Genomic DNA, 19,869 nt, shown 5'->3' with positions numbered 1-19,869 from the left:
GAGTAATCATGAAGAAGCCTTAGGACAGTCAGAGCAGGAAATAATGCCCCCAAAAGTGCTGTTTATGCTTTTCTAGTGAATGCATTCATAGAATGATGAGTGATAATGTTAACACTGTTAATAACTTGGCAGGGATAAATAATCTCATCTGCATTGCTAGAGCAGTATTTTCCCAACTGTTCCAAAAAGATGCTGGCCAGAGCAGGCTGCCCCCAAAGAGATGTGAACAAAAGTTACCTAAACTGCTTCTGTTTTAATGGAAATAAATAGCAGAAAGATTAGGTAAAAAAATCACTGAAATTATGCAAGTTAAAGCTCTGTTATGTAGCCTGGGAAAGGTCAGAGTTTCTGTGAGCTGGAAGGACTAGTAGGATGTTCTTCAGGCTTGATTGTTCAACAAAAATACCATACCTTACTGCATAGCTTCCTTGTAGCCAAAGGAGCCTAAGGTAGAAAAAGAGTTCTTGCACATTTCTGAGCATCTTCTCTTTCAATAAAAGCTTATTTTAAAAGTTTGAGACCTTTGGGTCTGTAACTGTAAAAATCTGTTTGATGTGGTGGTCTGAACATGGGCAACATAAGGCAAAAAATTTTCAAGCCTGTTTCTAAGCCAGTTAGTAATTAGAGGTCTTAGCTTGAGAGCGGCCTGAACCAGAGGCTCTGATCTCTCTTAACTGCATCTGCTGTTATGCTGTTATGTTTTTTCCTAGCTAGTTAACTGAAAAATAAGAGTAGTAGTTTGGCAGTCAGAAATAATGCTTCCATTTAGTTTTGAGCTCTCTATATAAAGAAATCTTAAAATAGTCATAAAAGTTGCTTGAGATGAATATCTCAAAGCACTTTTGTGTCAAGTTAGCATAAAATACTTATTTTTTTATGCTATGGTCACAGCTTTCTGCTTGGTGGACAAATTAAAACAAGAAGCGGGGAAGACGAGATATGTTTTAGCGGTGGTGGCAATACATTTAAAAGCAACACCACAGTCAAGTTTTCAGCATGGGCTTGAGGTTTTCCTCTTCCTTAGGCTGTCCTTTAATGTATTCTGAAATGGTTCAATGCTTTTCCTTTTTGTCCATCTGAATGCTGGCTGAATTTTTTATTACACTTTCAAAATCCCAGAAGTTTCTGTCTTTTATCTAGTTCTTTAGAAAAGATTTACAGCAAAACCTGCTCTGAAGTTTAACAGTCCAAATGGAAAAATAGTATGAAAACCTACTCTAAACAGCAATTCATTCAGCAGCAAAGTAAATTCTGTTGAACGTTGTTACAGTAACTGTTTCGTGTGCAGATGACATTAAGGTATACCATAGAACTTATTATTTTTAATGTTTTTCTAGACAAACAGGAATATGAAGCATTGAACCAGGACAAGAATGTTGATTACAATGTAGATGAGAATGAAGCTGAATCAGAAACAGACAAGCAAGCAGTGCTTGCAGGGATTGAAAATGGAAAAGAAAAAAAGAAATAAATAATAATAAAAGAAGTTTTAACCTGTCATCAGTACCACATGCTGAAAATTTTAAGCCTGTTTTCCATGGTATCCTATAGCAGCCATAGCTAGCTAATTTCCCTTTTTTCTGTGAGCTTTCCCTCGTGTTGACACTGTGACCTATTTTCTTGAAAGCATCACTGAAGCCACCGTTTAACATGTGGTGGGGAGGGGCAGTATCTGTAGCTTTACTATACCGTACCTAACAGTCCTTTCAGAATGTCTCCTGCTGTATTCTAGATTTGTTTTCTAGATGAAGAACTGTCACTTCTGCCTCTTAAGAGATTTCTGTACCTTTTTCTTTTTTTCCTAATTAGATCAAAACTCTGAAGATACAAAGAACCACGTATTGGAGCATGGTGAAGAACGACAGAGGTTGTGAAGAAATGAGATTAATGATGCAACTTAGTCACCTCTTCATATAATTGCAGCAATGATAAGAGCAAAGTGATCTGATAATGTTTTGATTATCTTCTCAAGGCTTCAATAAGTGCCCAAATGAAGTGGTATTTTCTTGTGAAGTTTCAGTACTGTTTCAGTGGTGAAAAATAATCTTAAATCTCTGGAGGCTTGTTTTAAAGCATCTTGACTTCTGCAATGACTCTCTCCTTCCTACCAATTATAAAATTGACACCAATTAGCAATAAGTGTAGTAACTTTGAAGTTCGCCAACTTGCAGAGTCATACTATGTGTGGATTGGTGGTAGATGAGAAAGACTCTACTACCAAGCATGGATGTCTTTCCTGAGCAATGCAGTAGGTAGGTCCCCAGCCTATTTTTAAGAGGAGCTAAGTTACCTTGACGAACCATGGGAAGGATGAAAAATGGCCCATGTTGTGTGCAGTTGTGCCTCTTCTGGCACCTTTTTACTGCTATGTAGATAAGACTCAGAAACCATGATTGTAGTCCTCAGATGTTATGCAGTATGATACATTCTCCTGGGCCTCCTAAATGAAATTGCTGGCTTACACTATCTGTAACCAGGCTGAAACACTGTCCTGGTTGTGCTCTTAGCTTTTAGTTTAAAAAAAAAAAATAAATATTCTGACAATAGTGTCTTCTTAAGAGATTAGCAGGAAGATTTTTCTGAAAGTTTTGTTGGACTGCTGTTCACAAGAGCAGTACTATGGTGTTGTTCAGTTATGGCTATCTTATACACATTCGGAGTATAAAAATTCAAACTCCTAAACTTTTTGCGACAAAACCCATCTGAAATGGTGTGCTACAACTACCCTTTACTCCACCTAGCCACTACTATCTTCTGCTAAAAAGTCAAAAGGCACATTCTCGCCTTGTAGAACAGCAATCATCTCAGCTGCTCAAAGTGACTGATCTTCTCTGCTAAGCTTTTGGAGAAGGTAAACCAGACAATGCATTTACCGGACATCTCAATGTCTCCCATGGGGGAAACTGTAGTTGTTGTGAAGTCCTGTGTTATGCATAATGTTAAGGAAGTTGCATCATGTTGTTAGTGTTCTGTAGTCTTTGTCTTTTCTGAAACTTGTTGAATGTAAACTAGAAACTAGTTTACTTGTGATAACCTAGAAATACTCTCTGCTACCACTAAGGCACCCTTAATTGCAGTCCAGCCTGCATGGTGTGTACCTGTACCCAGCTGGTTTTAAGGTTGTATTCATATCTGTTCCCAAGACTGACACCTGTGTTTGGAGCAATCTTTGTGAGTGTGAACCCACTTCTGTTGAGACAACACAGGAGCAGACAGGTACAGCTAACTTCCCAACTAGCAATTTCACTTAAGAAAATACTAATTTCTCTTGGCTTTGTCTTAGTGCACTTCATTTTGTAACAACTTTTGTGGTGTCTCATTCCTCAGCCTACTCGTTTACAGCTCGTGTACCTTGAGATGCCTAAATATGCAAACGGAAGGTTGGTTGTTTTGTGTATGAAGAGAGCATTAGTTGTCAGAGTGAGAGGCAGAGCTCAAGTCAAATGGTGCCTATTAAGCCTAAAGACTGATCACTGACAGACTTGCCATGTGTAACTTGAATTCTTCTGAGAATGTATGTGGCTTCCATGTGACTTCCATTAATTATTGAGCTCTTGGTTACCCTGTGTCTTTTACTTAAATTGGACTTAACTGGTCTGGGCTGCTAGTCAGTATAACAGGGAAAACAAATGCTTGTAAGCAGGAGAGAAAAGGAGGTATAAGCATCCCTTCTAACGGATGTGTATTGGGAAACTTGGGCTATTAAGGTTGTTGGGGTTTTTTTTCCAAATAATGGCATGTTTTAACATCAAAATGTTTACCTGTATTCTTGAGTAAAAGGTGTATTTTCTTAGGACTTACTTAATCTGCAAACAGTTTTATAGGTGAGATTATGTTAATCAGGAATTTAATAGTGATTGTTGAAGAGTGTATGTTATATAAAATGTACAGTGAAACACTCTATTCAGGTTGAATGAATGACTTTAACTTGATCCTGGTAAAATCCCAAACAAAATCCTTAAGGTAATTAATATAGTGCTAGAGAATTCTTTTAAAATGGATTGTTTTGCCTGTATTTCTGTACAGTACCCAAACATGACTGGGTTTCTCACTAGCCAGCTAGAACAAGACCACCTTTGTACTGAGCACACTTGCTACACCTCTGACAGGAGGGGTCAGAAAACCTGCTGTTGAAAAGCATAAAGGAATACAACCTTATTCTCAATGGCTTCAAGTGCTACAGGAATGTAACTAGGGTGGTAGATTTCTAGTAGACAAGGGTCTTGTCTGTGTATCTGCTATATAGAATTTTAAAACTAAATGACTTTTTAGTTGAACAAAACAATAGATTCATTTGGAATTACAGTTTACATTATGTAGTGTTGTCTATCACTATAATTTTTAGTTGCATGAGGCAGGGAAGGTTCCTTTGCTGTAATGATCTTGGGGATAAAATAACACTTGTCCTTGGTTTTTAAAAACTAAGTATGATACATTTTAGATAAACATTTTAAAATAAAAATAATCTTCCTTACTATGTATTTAACTTATTCTGTATAGTTCATCCACTTCTAATGTTAATGAAAACGGGAAAGGTGATTGTTCCTGTTGTGTGGGGGGTTTTTTGTTTGTTTTGTTTTTTTTTGGTTTTTAGTTCTATAAATCATGTGGAACATGGGTTTCTCTTATACTTGCTGCTTCTGTTGGAGAAATAGTGAAGGCTGTCCTTGGCCTGCTGTCATGTTGTTCAATATTTTCTAAGACAGGAAAAAATTTTGTGATGTTTACAAGAAGATAGCAAAAGCCAGAATAATTCTCAGTGCCTTGCACTAGAACAAGTTTGCCATCTTTACATCTACACTTTCTAGGATTTTCATTCCTTTGACAACTACAGAGAAGTATTGAAGTGTTTTAATAGTGATAAGCCACCATGTAAAGTGGTATGCAGCCAAGTGAGGAAGCGTATGTCTTCAGGGCAGTACTCCTGCTTATTGCAAGAAACTGTGAATTGCTTGCAGGCAAGTTGGTGTTCCACTTTAGACTTTTTTCACTGTTTTTCAGCTCTAGCTCAGCAGTGCTGCTGCTTAGGTGATGAGTTAGGTGAAGTGGTGTTATTCCACGGTACAACTATATATTAGGAGAAACACAAACAAATGTCTTTCATGGTAAAGGAGTTACAAGCTCCTCACTATGGAGAAAGCTGTTTTGCACCAAAAGGAAGAATTGTCTTGTCCAACATAGTGAAACCTGGAGGATTTGTCTTTATGGTAGGACTTGGCAGTATGGTTTATCAAAGATAAGTCAGCTTTGTGTTCAGTTTCAGTCCCTGCTATACAAAAAGATGAGGACAGGCTGGAGAGGGTCCAGAGAAGAGCCACGAAGATGATCAGAGGACTGAGAAGCCACCATATGAGGGAAAGCTGAGAGAACTGGGCTTGTTCAGCCTTGAGAAAAGACGGCTTAGGGGAGACCTCAACATCACATTCCAGTATTTAAAGGGTAGCTACAAAGAAGATGGAGACTCCCTTTTTACAAGAAGCCACGTGGAAAACATGAGGGTTAATGGGTACAAGTTATTCCTGGGGAGATTCTGATTGGACACGAGGGAAATTTTTCACAATGAGAACAATCAACCACTGGAATAATCTCCTCAGGAAGTGGTGGATTCCTCAACACTGAACACTTTTAAGATTCAACTGGACAGGATGCTGAGCCATCTTGTACAGATTGTGCTTTTGCCAAGAAGGATTGGACCAGATAATCCTTGTGGTCCCTTCCGACCTGATGTTCTATGATTCTTAAGCTTTTTTCCCCTCTTGTAACAGAAGGTTGATCAATGCAACAGCTGACCTCTTATTTCACATATGCAGGAGGAAGAACTGTTCCAGGAAAGAAAGAGTAGGTTTGGGGCTTCTCCTGTTTGGCATTTCTACCTATATCAAGCATTACAGAAGGCACTAGGATCCAGCATCAGCATCGCAGTTAAAGCAAGACAATGAAGGTCATGCAAGAGTTGACTGAGCAATGGAACAAATCAGCAATCCCTGCTTTGCAATGGCAAAGCAAACACAGGATTGAAATAAAGTTGCAGAACAGTTAAAATAGACTCCTAGTGTGTTATGTTCCTGTGTTGCTAGTGGCTGTTACAGTGTTAGCTATGCAGATGCTCCAGTAGGGGAAGAATAAAGACAAAGGAACAAACTGCAGCTAGAAGTAACTTACTCCACTGCTCCACGGCCCTGTACATCTGAGACAAAATACCTCCTAGACAATTTACTTCAGTAAAATAAAAGTCACTAAATTCAGTGCAGGAGGAGATGAATGACTAGTTTCCACCTGCTCTCAATTTCTTTTTTATATTGTTTTAGCTCGCAGGACTTTGCAAGAAAAGAATTTAGTCTTTCTACTTGCAAAGTGAGCAAATTTGATGCAACAAAGTGAAAAATACGGAAACCCACAATCTCTCCAAGTGGCTTTGTTCAAAGCCAGATTTCAGTAGCTCAGCTGTGCGTAGAAGACATGAGGCTTTTCTGTTTTATTTTTCCTGTTTATTTTCTGTTTTATTATTCAGTCCCAAATGTTATTAAATCACCAAACTACCACTTTCTGTCAGAGCTTACTTATTAATGTGATTTATGATCAAAATGTGTAAATAATTCAGGTACAACATTTTTCAATAATACAATTAAATAATACAATTAAAATCTGCTTCACCTGTAAAACCATGCAAACCACTTAAACAGCAGTTATCATTCAGATCACGTAAAGAAAGCAGAGTACAAATATTCCACGTAACGGTACTTTTATCCTGGAAATTCCTCTTAGTCTGGGTGCAGCACTAGATACTCCATCCTACAGGTGGTATCTGTGTGTTTCAGGTATCCTAATAATAATTTCTTGCCTTTCAAACAAGCTTCACAACTGGAAAATATTTATGAGGGGAGAAGTCAAATTCTGGAGGAACCTAGAAAGAAAATATTTCAAACACTGAATTTAATCTCAAAATAAGGGATACCCTGCAGATAGAAAGAAAAGACTTTTAAGCAGCAGAAGATTGAAGAAAAATAATCCTCGCTCCTTAAATTAATATCTGGAAAATATTTCGACCCACTTCTGGATATGCCAGTCATCCTCCAGTAGTGATGGGCATAACACTGTAGGGTGTTGGTGTGCCCCTCCAGTGTGCTCCTGCAGCCTCCTGTGCCAAGCCTTCAGCGGCACGTCTGAAGGCCACCTCCTGCCTGTGACCCACGTGGCACCCGCTATCCTGGCCGCCAGCCCTCTCCCACGGGTGTTCGCACGAGCTGCTGAGATGCTGCTACCAATTACTTCTTCCTGCTCTTGAGGAACACCCGTACTTGTACGTTATCCCTCACGCAATTCCCAATTTTTTTTCCAAAACATTTAGAAGCAAGAGTTTTCCATATTTAAATAACTGCAACAAACTATTTCCAAGGGAAAAATGGATTAAGTTACTTTCCCAGTTTTTTCAAGAGTTAGAGTAACTGTGGCCTGAACCTGCTCATTCAGCTGTAAGAGATCTGTGGTAATGTTGCGTGTAATAGTAAATTTCACGTTCAAATCAACTGGCATTTTCTTACCTTAGAGTCTTTTTTGTGGCCTCCTGCCAGCAGCTTCATGACCACAATATTGGGTTTAGCAACCTTTAGAATTCGATTCACCTAAATACAAAGCAGCAACAAGTTTTCAAGTGAAAGCATATGACCTCAAAATAATTTTAAAGGTAATACTCAAATGTTCACATACTCTAACAATACAGCAGTCTCTTACAGTATCAGTTTAATAACAGAGATTAGGGCATTTTGGATTTGCTTTAAAGTGTAACAGCTGGACTAATGAAATTTAATGAAGGGGAGATTCATTTTAAGAGTCACTTTTTTATTCAACAGACCACAGAAACCACTGCTTTCCATGCTTAAGTTCAAAAATTGTCAAACTATGGCAAGTTCTGAGGCACTAATCTAAACAGAGGTTTAGACAGACTCCAGGTATCTACCCCCAACACTGTGGCATAACGAGAGTGGGAAATTCATTTATCAAACTACTGCAGGAAACAAGCAGGAGACTCAATCCTCTTTTCAGCCTGAAAACATTCGAACCTATTTTCCCACCTTTCAGGAGTACTTGTGAATTACCAGATTCCAGCTGAGTGAGACAGGCATGTGACACCTTCTTGTTAAAACTGATAGGCTTTTAGAACAGGGCCAGAAGACAACATACAAGAAGGAACTAAGTTGCTATCAAACATATAAGGCACACAGAAGGGAGAAGTTTTGGAACAGTGAGCACAACCCTGATTATGTTACCTAATGCACTAAAACAAGCCACTGTGTAAGATGCCACCACCCCACCCTGTTAACTCCTGACCTGAAGCTCTCAGCTTTGCTCAGCATTTTGACAAAGTACGCTTTGGATTTCAAGGAGATCCAGTTGAAAACAAAGTTATTCTACTATGAGCAAATACTCCTTTTCCCAGTATTCCAGTCTTACCTCATAGTCTGGATTAGGAATATTCTCAAGAATCATTTTAGCTTGCTGGAAGTGTTTGCTAGCTGCCATGTAGAGATCTGATGACTGAGGAGGTGGGCTGTACTTATTCAAATCAGACATTTCCTGGTGTGTTACAGACATACATAAATATATATTAAAATAATCTGCCAGCAAGTTATATTTTTATCACCTTAATTAAAAAAAATACTCAAGAAAAAAGTTATGTCAACTAAAAAATATTTTAAGAATAAATACTGAAGTTGAAAACTACCCAGCAGCACTACAGTTACAATGCTTACTGATTATTTTGTAGTGCCACAAGATGCAATGAGCCCCTCATACTCTTGATAAAACAATCCCTGCCCTGAACAACTTGTCATTCATTTGCTTTAATAGTGCCATGCAGCAGGATGTAAAATTACAAGAAAAAACAGGAGAAAAAAAAGAAGTATATGATGTTGTTTATTCAAATCGACTTTACAGCAGGCGAGATATTGAATCTGTTCAAAACTTTTTTTTTTTTGATTGCAGATAAAAAACTTCAATGACAAGGAAGAAGTCACTTCCACTACAACTGTTCAGAGCACTACATTAGGGAGAGTGACTGGCATACAAAATAGTACGGCTTCAGTTCAGACAGACCTTTAGAAACCTTAAGTTTAGCCACCAGAAATCTAAGTTTAACAAGAAATGTCCAAGTTTCTGCACCTAAGGCAGAATAACCCTAAAATCAGTAGAGGCGAATAACCAGTTGGATGAGTAGCAGCATTACTGTGAACACCAAGTTGAGTACAAGTCAATAAGGTGCCCTTATTACCTCATATAGGATTATACCAGGAGTGTGGCCAGCAGGCCAAGGAAGGTTATCATCCTATACTCAATATTTGTGCTGTAACATCTGAAATATGGCATCCAGTGCTGGACACTGAGCCAGCCCTGTGAGCCAGCACTGTGCCCTTGTGGCCAGGAAGGCCAATGGCATCCTGGGGTGTATTAGAAGGGGGGTGGTTAGTAGGTCGAGAGAAGTTCTCCTTCCCCTCTACTCTGCCCTGGTGAGACTGCATCTGGAATATTGTGTCCAGTTCTGGGCCCCTCAGTTCAAGAAGGACAGGGAACTGCTGGAGAGAGTCCAGCGCAGGGCAACAGAGATGATGAAGGGAGTGGAGCATCTCCCTTATGAGGAAAGGCTGAGGGAGCTGGGTCTCTTTAGCTTGGAGGAGACTGTGGGGTGAACTCATTAATGTTTATAAATATGTAAAGGGTGAGTGTCACGAGGATGGAGCCAGGCTCTGCTCGGTGACAGCCAATGGTAGGATTAGGGGCAATGGGTACAAACTGGAACACAGGAGGTTCCACTTAAATTTGAGAAGAGGCCTCTTCACAGTAAGGGTGACAGAGCACTGGAACAGGCTGCCCAGGGCGGTTGTGGAGTCTCCTTCTCTGGAGACATTCAAAACCTGCCTGGACACATTCCTGTGTAACCTCATCTAGGTGTTCCTGCTCCGGCAGGGGGACTGGACTAGATGATCTTTCGAGGTCCCTTGCAATCCCTGACATTCTGTGATTCTGTGACTCACCCAGTTTATGAAAGATGCTGCGATCTGGAGATGGCTGAGGGCCCAGAGCCTGTGACCCACAAGGGGAGGTCAATGGACCTGAACTTTTTCAGTTAGTGGGTAAGCTTAACAGCAAGCCTACAGCTACTTGAAAGGTAGTTACAAAGTTGTCAGAAGACAAACCTGTGCAACACAACATGGGAGGAGAGGTCACAAATGGTGTCTTAACTAATTCAGACCGGACATTAGGAAAAAAGGTGATTAGTGTAAACCTCAGTCATGTTATCCAAAGACTAAAGGGACCAGGAAAAATAACTGGATCAGGCTAACCAAAGAGTTTGGAAAATCTCCATCCTTTGATTTTTTCAGACTTGGCTAGACAAAAACAGCATTGATGTGATTTATACAACTACTTCAAACAGGAGACTGGACAAGACAAGCCTCCACTGGTCCATTCCAACCAACACTTCTGTAATTTTACACTCAAAATTACTTTTGTTTCATTTTCCTGTTTGCTTACAGCAGTACTAAAAACATTCTGCTTTATAGCCACAGCCCAAAAGTCTGCCAACAGAATTTGAAGAAATTTTATTTTCATGTAAACCAACCCAAGCATCTCACAAACCACACCATCAGTTCAATTTTTAAATATCTAAAGGTCTAATTTTAGTTAGAATTCTAAGCAATATATTTTCCCTGCACACAACTAAAGCTAGAACTCCTTGCCATTTTGACTTGAACTTCAATATGAATTTTGAGACAGTAAAAGCTTTTTTTACAATGAAAACAATGTCTATAGTAGGTGAGGAAATGACCTTCATAAAAGCATGAGTGGCACCATGTTTCAAGATTACTCACTTTAAACTGCAAGTAGTGCACTGGAGGTGGTGTGATAACACTGTTGAATGGAGCAAACCTGTGCTCATATCGAACTTGCTCACTGTCCAGTTCAAACTTGGGTTTTCTTACTTTGCCGTCCATGTCAAACGCAATCATCGTCTAAATGGGAAAGAATAAATATAGTGAAAAGTGTTAGCTTTATGTCATAGTTTGCTGTGAGCAAGACGAAAGTTATGATTTAGCTATAACTGGAAAGATAGAAAAATAGTAGAGAATTTACCATATCACATTATGAACCTGAACATAATTTCCAATCCCACTAAAAACAAAAAAGGCATGCAATGTATGCTTGATTCCTACTACAAAAAACTTAAAGCCATTGTTCAGCAAGCACAAATAAATTACCTTGTACATCCCAGCACACATATTTTGGTATGCTTGACTCATGGTGATTTCTCTGCTGAGAGGACGAACTGCAAATTTCAGACAAAATTTTTTTTTTATTCAACGTAAGTACGCATATTAATTTCAGAAGGAAACAGTTCTTTCACATTTTCAGAAAGTGATATAATTCTCAATCATGTTTTAAAATAATGAAAGAAAACTGAACATAAAAAGCATGGACACACATTTCTGCTCACCTGGCTCCTGATTACACAAAATATCTCAAAGACACACTTAGCAGTCACAGGAATACCATACTGCCATCAGTAAGATAAACTGGTCCAGACAGTTCATGGCATTAGCATGGCACTATACAACACTAAACAATGGTCTAGAATTTAAAACTGGTAGCTGAGAGACTTGTTTGCTTAGTTCATGGATTTTTTTTTTAACTTCTAAGACTATAAGGTTAAAGCACTTTTATCCTAATAAGAAAGATTTTTATTCTGATAACATTCTTTAAGCTCCCCTTTCACTTCCAGTGTTTAACTAGTGCCAGATTGCACCATACTTGGCACCTTTTAAAAAAGTATAAAATGCAGTACTACTTTTTTTAACTTCTAGAGACAAGGGAATTTAGTTGCTATGACCCTGAGCTGGTCACATCTAATTGTATCCCTTGAAAAGAAGACAATGATAAGCACTCAAAAAAGAAAGAACAGCAGAGTGAAAGCGAGCTTCTGCACATTGTTTGCAAGATCACTCCAACATAGTACAATCTTAGTTGTCACTTAGGCATGGCAAATCTGTACCAAATGCCATATAGACACTGGTTTTGGATGCCTTTTCAATAGCAGGCTCACAGTTCTGAACACAGAGACAGAAAGCTATGATATAGGAAGGGAAATTCTCGTTTTCCCTCATGCATATACATCAGAGAAAGCACAAGCTTCTAAAGGGGCTTTTACACAACAGTACTACCACTGAAGTGAAATGGGACAACTCAACATTGTAAAATTAAGAAACATGCTTGAACACTTTCTGAAGCCAAACAGAAATTACAGAAATACACTGAAAGTTCAGTCTTTGAATCTAGCTACAGCCACAAAGCCCCACACTTCTGGAGTAGTTATAGGCTGTAGAAAAGTAGTACTTTTCAAAAGTAATGGCTCTGGACCTGTTAATTATGTCTCACAAGACACAACATATAACAGGATTGGTGAAGCTATGAATATAAATAAGCTTCTTTTTTCTGAAAGACCCATTTAAAAATAAATAAATAAATGATGTGCAATTCTTACACAGTGACTGACCTTTTTAGTTATAAAGTTTTACATTCAGCCTTCATAAACTTGAGGACATTTTTCCTACCCACATCAGTGTTGACTCTATAAATTTTGATTTTTAATTCTACATGGCTGTATGAAGAGAAAACAAGAAGTCTGAGTTATACTCTACACCTAGGTACCTTTTTTCTTTTTCTTTGTTTTCTTACTACTACGACCCTTCTGTTGTTCCTCCATTATTCTCTCCTCCGCCATCTGAGAGCTGTCAGCGCGGCTCAGTGTTGACATCAACCAGGCATAGAGGAACTCTGACAGATACCTGCAGTAAAAACAGTGTGTAGCTGTTGCATATGACAGTACAAAATGTATTCATAATGCACACATCCTCACTGAATGCCAAGTTGTTTACTCAAAGAACCAATGATAAAGGACAACTTTTAGGGTAGTAAAAACCCTGTTTTGCATGGCTGAAATCAACAGATTAACATGTGTTCTGCATTTTTTTTTGGTTCCTCCCACTCCCCAAAACAAGAATCTGTACAGATTCAACCACAGACAGCTCAAGGTATGCAAGTTTCTTATATGTTTACTAAGTCTAAGCTTCTTATTATTTCAAAACCCATATAAGATCAGATTTTTCAAGAATTCTTCCCCCTGTAAATGATTTTTGAAAATGATACTATGTTAATATCTTTCTACTTTTGTTAAGAATTACTGTTTTGAGAAACAAGGTTATTACTGATTTTTTTCAAGCATTAAAAAGCCAATAAAAGGACCAAGCCCACAGGAACATGAGATCCACATGCAACTCTAAAAGATTTAAGACAATCTTTAAGAATTATTTCTTAGTCAAATAAATCTCTTGACTGACTTCAACTCAAAAGGAATAGGGAAAATAGAAGAAATTACAGATCTGGAGCACATGCAGGAAGAAATAATACTTCACAAGTGGTCATAATTCAGATGAAAAGTTACTGAGAAATAATTATTAATTTGCATATTTGCTCTCAGAAATTTCCTCTTTTTTATTCTTTACTTAGAGTAAGTAGATAAAGCAGTTGACACAACAGTTTTAATGAAAAGTGATTTTATTAAAATGGTGGCAGAAAAATGGGCAGCTAAAAATACCATCTGACAGAAAGCTTGTTATTACTTGTTGAGGTATTACTTAAAGAATATTGCCATCTCTAGTAGCTATATGGAATATTAATTTTCTCAATTAATTTACTAATGAAACAGCCTAGAAACACAATGAGAGGCACTGAAGTTCAGTCTAATCTCTCAGAAAGAAGGCTTACAGCTTATCTAATAACAGTTTATTGCTAGCTTTACAGGAAAAAAAAATAGAGCAAAACAAAAAAGCAACAACAACAAAAACCAAAGCAAGCCCCATCACAACCAAAAACAACCCCCCCAACTAAAAAGCCCCAAACAAACAAAAAAAAAGCCCCACAAAACCTAAGTATACCTAAGTATACCGCCCCAAAATATGTAAGTGTAGAAGCACTTCTAACATAGGAAGGTTCAACATCAAATTTTTAATGCTGAATCAAAAAATGAACCATCTAAAATAATTTCTCTTTTGGATCAACCCACCAACTATGAAAAATAATTAATGTGAACAGAAGTGGAAAAAAAAAAAAAGTATTTTGACTCCACAACAGTGCAATCATCTTTACTACAGGCAGCTGACTCTTCAAATGTACTCACAGTATAATGTTATTTTTACCTAGACAGCCATTCGATTACAGTCACAACTTAAAACTCAGTAGAAGTTTTTAAAAATACTTGAGATCAACAAGACTATTGGTCTTGGTACTACAAAGACAGAAAAGAATAAAATAAATGGTTTTCCTCCTGCATTCTCTTGTATGCCAAAATGGGCATATTTTTCATTCATTGTCATTAGAAGATAGTTTTAAAAAGCTAAATAGAAAGTTAATTACTATTTAAAAAAAAAAAAGTTGTAGAAAAGAACCCAACAGATTTTTTTTTCCACTTGTAATTTAAGGAATAAGTAAACTAAACACTGTGTTAAGCAAGTCTGAAATTAAAAAAGCATGGTTGAATTCACTGATGTAAATATTTGAAATTACAGCTCTGTGAGAGCACCCCCCCTCCAACACCTGTGAATAAAGCATCCTCTTACCAATATATGTAGTAGTATTCATGCATACTGTAAAGTTCCAACTCAAAGCCACTCAGAAGATACTGTATCATAATACGAAGGTTATGATAGAGGACCCAGGTGCCCAAGCAAGCCAAATGTTGCCTTTGTGGTTCCTGCTTCAGTAACATACTATGCAGTGCTGCGTCTACTTTTTCTGCCTATTGAAAAAGAAAGGACAATAACAGGGAAGGAAGAACATTTGACGGAAACAGCATCCAAGTTCTGCCAGAAAAAAAAAAACCTTAAAAACTGAATACAAATTGGGCCAGTGAAACCATGCTCCAGATTAAAAGACAGAAATATGTCTTTACAGATATTGCCACTTCTATAGTATAGAACTGTCAGAAAACTGGAAAGTTATTCACATAAGTAAACTCTGTTGCACAGAAAACCCACAAATACTCTATGCAGTAATACAGCAATAACATCATTTTTTTTTAAATTTAAAATTTTAAAAGTATTTCTATACAGATTGTTAGCAGTCACATGAGCACTGAAACTCAGAATCCATTACAACCTGTTATTAATTTTGTTATATTGGCTTTTTTTTTTCTTTTCTTTAATTTATGAGCTTAACAGGCAAGAAACACACTGTGGCCCACCAGAGAAACCAAAATATTGCTAAAGCCAGTTCCATCTTAAAAAGTAATTGTAAAGCAGACATGACGTCTCTCACGGTTGGAATATTATCAGTAGTCCTGAACAAACCAACCCATATAACCTGTTACAAAGTGAAAACAGTGTGTCTCAGCTGCAGTATTGCAACAAACTCTGAACAAAACCATCTTGAGAGAACGTGGACCACAAAATCTCCCCCCAAGCTCCAAGTTCCTTGCCTGTTCTCCTTAGCATGTACATCTTGGAAAATATTGTTATTTCATGCCTCTCACTGCTGCAGAAATACATCTCCAGCAAGTGGAAACATATAATTCCCTGTAATCTTTCACTTCCTGTTCTTCGGAAATGTTCAAAATCAGTTGATTTAATTTACATTTATTTTTAAAATTGTTACTAGAATTTGCAGTTTACATCTTACATAGCTGTAAGACTATGTAAGAATTTTCAAAGGTCTCTGGTAAACATGGCTCATCCAACTCTCCCTGGTTACATCTTGTAGACTGACAGTTACAAGCAGGACAGAGACAAAAAGCGGGGGAATTGCCAGTAAATTACAGACATCATAGCAGGGTTACTTGAAGTCTACTTACTGGACAAAGTTAATCTTAAAAAAATTCAACATCTTTTAGTTCAATAGATCTAACAGGAAGTCTTTGGATGCATAGTACAGACTTCTCGGTCTGCATTTTAGGAATCCTTGTCCTAAAAATTTTAGGACAAAGGAGTCACTTCATTCATCTAGAATCTAATACCACATGCTCCACTCCAGTAGGAATATACCTGGAAAGAAAAATTTGCTGGCCTGCTGCCTAGGACATTACCTCATCTTGAAGGGTGGCAAATTCCTCGAGAATGTGACCCAGTTTATCCCTCTGACGAGCTCTGTTGTGTCCATGGATTTGAATCAGACTACAGAACGGCTGAAAGAAACAAGAGTGTAGTTTGAAATTTTCGACACAAGTTTAAAGCTACGGGAGAAGTACTATTCTGTTGATTTAGGCACTTGTCTAATACATCTATATGAGGAGGTGGGTTCCTTACGGCTCCTTAGGGAGTGCAAGCTAGCAGACAAGCAAGCTCTCTGAGTGATCACAGAATCAGAGCATGTTTGGGTTGGAAGGGACCTCTGGAGATCATCTATTCCAACCCACCTGCTACAGCGGATTCACCTAAAGCAGATCACACAGGAATGTGTACAGGTGGGTTATGAATGTCTCCAGAGAAGAAGACTCCACAACCTGTCTGGGCAGCCTGTTGCAGTGCTCTGTCACTCTCAAAGTAAAGAAGTTTCTCCTTATATGATGGAACCTTCTATGCTTCAGCCTGTGCCCACTGCCCATCAAGATGCAAGAGCCCATTTCTCTCCACACAAGTCAACCTGAAATTGAGCAAGCAACTTTAGGAATCTGATCAGAACAGAATGTTTGGGGTAAGAGAGATATTTCTTATGCCTAAATCCATGTGCCCATGTGGCCAAGAAGATCAACAGCACCCCAGCTTCTATCAGAACTAGTGTGGCCAGTAGGACTAGGGAAGGGATTGTCTTCCTGTACTCGGCACTGGTGAGGCTGCACCTTGAATCCTGTGTTCAGTTTTGGGCCCCTCACTACAGAAAAGACATTGAGGTGCTGGAGAGAGTTCAGAGGAGGGCAATGAAGCTGGTGAGAGGTCTGAAGCACAAATCTGATGAGGAGCAGCTGAGGGAACTGGGGCTGTTTAGCCTGGAGAAAAGGAGTCTGAGGGGAGACCTTATCACTGTCTGCAACTACCTGAAGGAGGTTGTAGCACCGAGGGTGTTGGTCTCTTCTCCCAAGTAGCAAGTGACAAGATGAGAGGAAATGCCCTCAAGTTGCAGCAGGGGAGGTTTAGGTTGGGTATCAGAAAAAAATTTCTACACGGAAAGGGTTGTCAGGCATTGGAACAGGCTGCCCAGGGAAGTGGTGGAGTCACTATCCCTGGAGGTGTTTAAAAAATGCATAGATGTGGTGCTTAGGGATGTAGTTTAGTGGTGGACTTGGCAGTGTTAGTTTAATAGTTGGACTCCAAGATTTTCTGTGTCTTTTCCAACCTAAATAATTCTATTATTTTATGATTTTCTTATATTTTAATTGTGCTGCATTCAATAACTAAATCTTTTAAAACAATTTTAAAACATTTCAAACTGGAGAGAATTTAAAAATATTTTTGGTTTTACTAGTGCATGCATTTTTCCTGTGACATGAAGCTACCCTTTAAAGAGGTAGTAGGTGCAGATTTCTAATAAAGTGAAATGTTAGTGAGATATCTGGAAGCATAATACAGAAAACAAACAGCAATGATTATACTGGCTTTTTAAAAAGTGTCACCATTTAAAGAGGGTCAACTTTTGCAATTTTGCCTTCATGTCATGTATCTAAAAAAACTGGTCTCATTTTCAAAAGTAAGGAAATCTTGGAAGTGCTCAGATACACACAGAGATGCTGTAACTGGAATGAACACTTACCCGAACGCAATGTGTCACAAAGGAATCAATGTAGTCCTTTGCCTGGTGACTATTGTAAAGACAACACCTAAAAGGAAAATATCCACATACATACGTATGTTTATAAATGTCACCAGTCTATGTACCACAAAATTAAAAAAGAAACATGGGTGCAGCAACAGAGAGTCACTCCTTCATACTTAAGTACTTATAAGTACAAAATGTATATATTCTTTATAGGTTTGTCCTTATTTTTTCAAGCAGAAATATTTATACATCAGACATGTAAACACATGCAAGTAACCTCAAGATCCACTTACTTCGGGGAAAGTACTGGAGGACTGACAAAAGACCGTAAAGCATCTTTTACCATGTCTTGCATGAGGTGAGTGCCAAACACCTTTTTGTTATCTACCAGAAAAGTTGTCTGAAAGGGAAAATGTGCTTTTTAAAAACATGTTTTCAGTTAAAAGCAATGCTTTAGAAATTATTAATAGACAGCTCTTACAGTACATATTTTATATCAGAAACTTGTAAGATTGCTTTAAGAATTAAAATGTTTCAGCTAGCTACAATGCTACAGACTTGGAAATAGAGGCATGTCAGGATCTGTCATTTCTCCGGTATCGCCATTATTGCCCTATTATTTGCATAAGACAATGCATGCAAAATCATTTTATTTCTTGGACTTTTAAAGGTGATTAATCAGATAGATGTTTCTGAAATCAGTATAAAATAGGTTATGTGGTTTCCCTGGAGGCAAATAAAGGTAATTCTTCAGACTAATGCAGGCTTTTTCTACCCCTATAGATTCTATAGCTTTCATTGGTTGTGTCTGATGTTCATTTCACTCTCCTCCACAAGTCATGTGTCCCTTTCCTACATGGTTCCCCAGCAGGTGCAGGAAAAAACTATACTGTCAGGCATCCACAGGGATTGGACAAACACATGTCGTAGAAAGTCAGAACACACACACTATGAAAACATTTTACTTGCCAAGTTATATTCTATACTTTCAAGATTAAATGAAACAGTGAGAAGTAGTAACCTGTTCTGCCCTAACCATCAGTTTTACTGCTGTAGCAATAGAAGCAGTCTGTACCCAAATTTCAGTCCAAACAGGGACAATGAATACAAACAACAGCCCCAAACTGAGGCAGCACAGAACAGAACAAAAATGCATGTACAGGCCCACTTCTATGGCAGAAAAAATATTTTAACACTTCCTGTTTTAACTGGCATGTACTAAGATGATCTAAGCAACATTATTTTAAAATGTTTTAAAAAATTAGATCAGAATATAAGCCCCCATATGCCTAATAGTTAAGTATCTCCAGAAAATTTGTTACCACTTAATAAGTGATACACAAATAATTTAAATATTTGAAACAAGATTATGAATCCATATTTACAATGAATGCAGAAGTATTTTATTCAAAGACATAGATTGGGACTTGCCTGTAACAGTGATCTTGAAAGAACACATGGTGATTGCTCACTAAACTCACAGAAAAAATCCTAATTTACATTTAGGAAAAAAAAGACAATTCAGGTTAATATGCCAATTTTTTAATATATATTTATACAAACATACTTGCATTTTTATATATACACACATACACAATTGTGTAAATATGCCTGTAATTCTTACACATAAACACACATACATACACACAGCATAGCTTATACAACTTGTAAGAAAGCATGAATAATTTGAACAAAATAGAACACGTTATGAAGCTAAATTCTATTTTTTTCCGAAATTACATTTAATTGAACAGAACAAAAAGTTTCTGAATTTTCTTCTTCAGATGCAATAATTAGAAGGATGATAGCATAGAAAAAAAGATAGTATTAAACTGTTACAATCACAACATAACTGAACCAGGTATGTAACAAAACCACAATGTTCAACTGTTGCCAGATGCTTCATGCAAACACTAGTTTAATCAATTTAACAGGAAGACCAAAGACTTTTCCTTGATCTTCAAACTGACATATGGTAACGAGTTTTTTCAAGCATTTAAGTGTCTTCTAATAAATGTAGGCAGTAACTGAGAAAAACACTTATTCAGGAAATAACATAAGAAGGTGCTTAACTTT

The 19,869-nt window shown here is 37.7% G+C and overlaps 2 protein-coding genes across 6 annotated transcripts in view; one reads left to right on the top strand and one right to left on the bottom strand.

Annotated features, from left to right (window-relative positions):
- Positions 1-6,309, top strand: part of GOLM1 (golgi membrane protein 1) — a 36,682-nt gene extending 30,373 nt beyond the window's left edge. The window contains exons 9-10 of one of the 3 annotated variants that reach the window (XR_013923523.1): positions 1,810-2,252; positions 5,811-5,909. Coding sequence is in view for 2 of the 3 variants with exons in the window: in XM_080362359.1 (XP_080218485.1) it covers positions 1,810-1,867; positions 5,811-5,901 (149 nt within the window). In the remaining variant the exon portion in view is untranslated. Of the gene's footprint in view, positions 1-1,809 lie in introns of all 3 variants that reach the window. The other 2 variants (XM_080362359.1, XM_080362360.1) reach the window with 2 other exon arrangements.
- Positions 6,310-6,518: 209 nt separating this feature from the next.
- NAA35 (N-alpha-acetyltransferase 35, NatC auxiliary subunit) overlaps positions 6,519-19,869 on the bottom strand; it is a 28,729-nt gene continuing 15,378 nt past the window's right edge. For all 3 annotated transcript variants that reach the window (XM_080361943.1, XM_080361945.1, XM_080361944.1), the window contains exons 13-23: positions 19,225-19,284; positions 18,087-18,193; positions 17,788-17,854; positions 16,127-16,225; positions 14,667-14,845; positions 12,700-12,836; positions 11,253-11,320; positions 10,866-11,006; positions 8,452-8,574; positions 7,542-7,622; positions 6,519-6,904 (exon numbers count right to left, since the gene is read on the bottom strand). In XM_080361943.1, the coding sequence (XP_080218069.1) occupies positions 6,845-6,904; positions 7,542-7,622; positions 8,452-8,574; positions 10,866-11,006; positions 11,253-11,320; positions 12,700-12,836; positions 14,667-14,845; positions 16,127-16,225; positions 17,788-17,854; positions 18,087-18,193; positions 19,225-19,284 (1,122 nt within the window). In that variant the 3' untranslated portion in view covers positions 6,519-6,844. The remainder of the gene's footprint in view (positions 6,905-7,541; positions 7,623-8,451; positions 8,575-10,865; positions 11,007-11,252; positions 11,321-12,699; positions 12,837-14,666; positions 14,846-16,126; positions 16,226-17,787; positions 17,855-18,086; positions 18,194-19,224; positions 19,285-19,869) is intronic.

The sequence above is a fragment of the Nesoenas mayeri genome (genome assembly GCF_963082525.1).
Source record: "Nesoenas mayeri genome assembly, chromosome: Z".
NCBI lineage: Eukaryota > Metazoa > Chordata > Aves > Columbiformes > Columbidae > Nesoenas > Nesoenas mayeri.
This window is presented reverse-complemented; position numbering and strand designations above follow the sequence as displayed.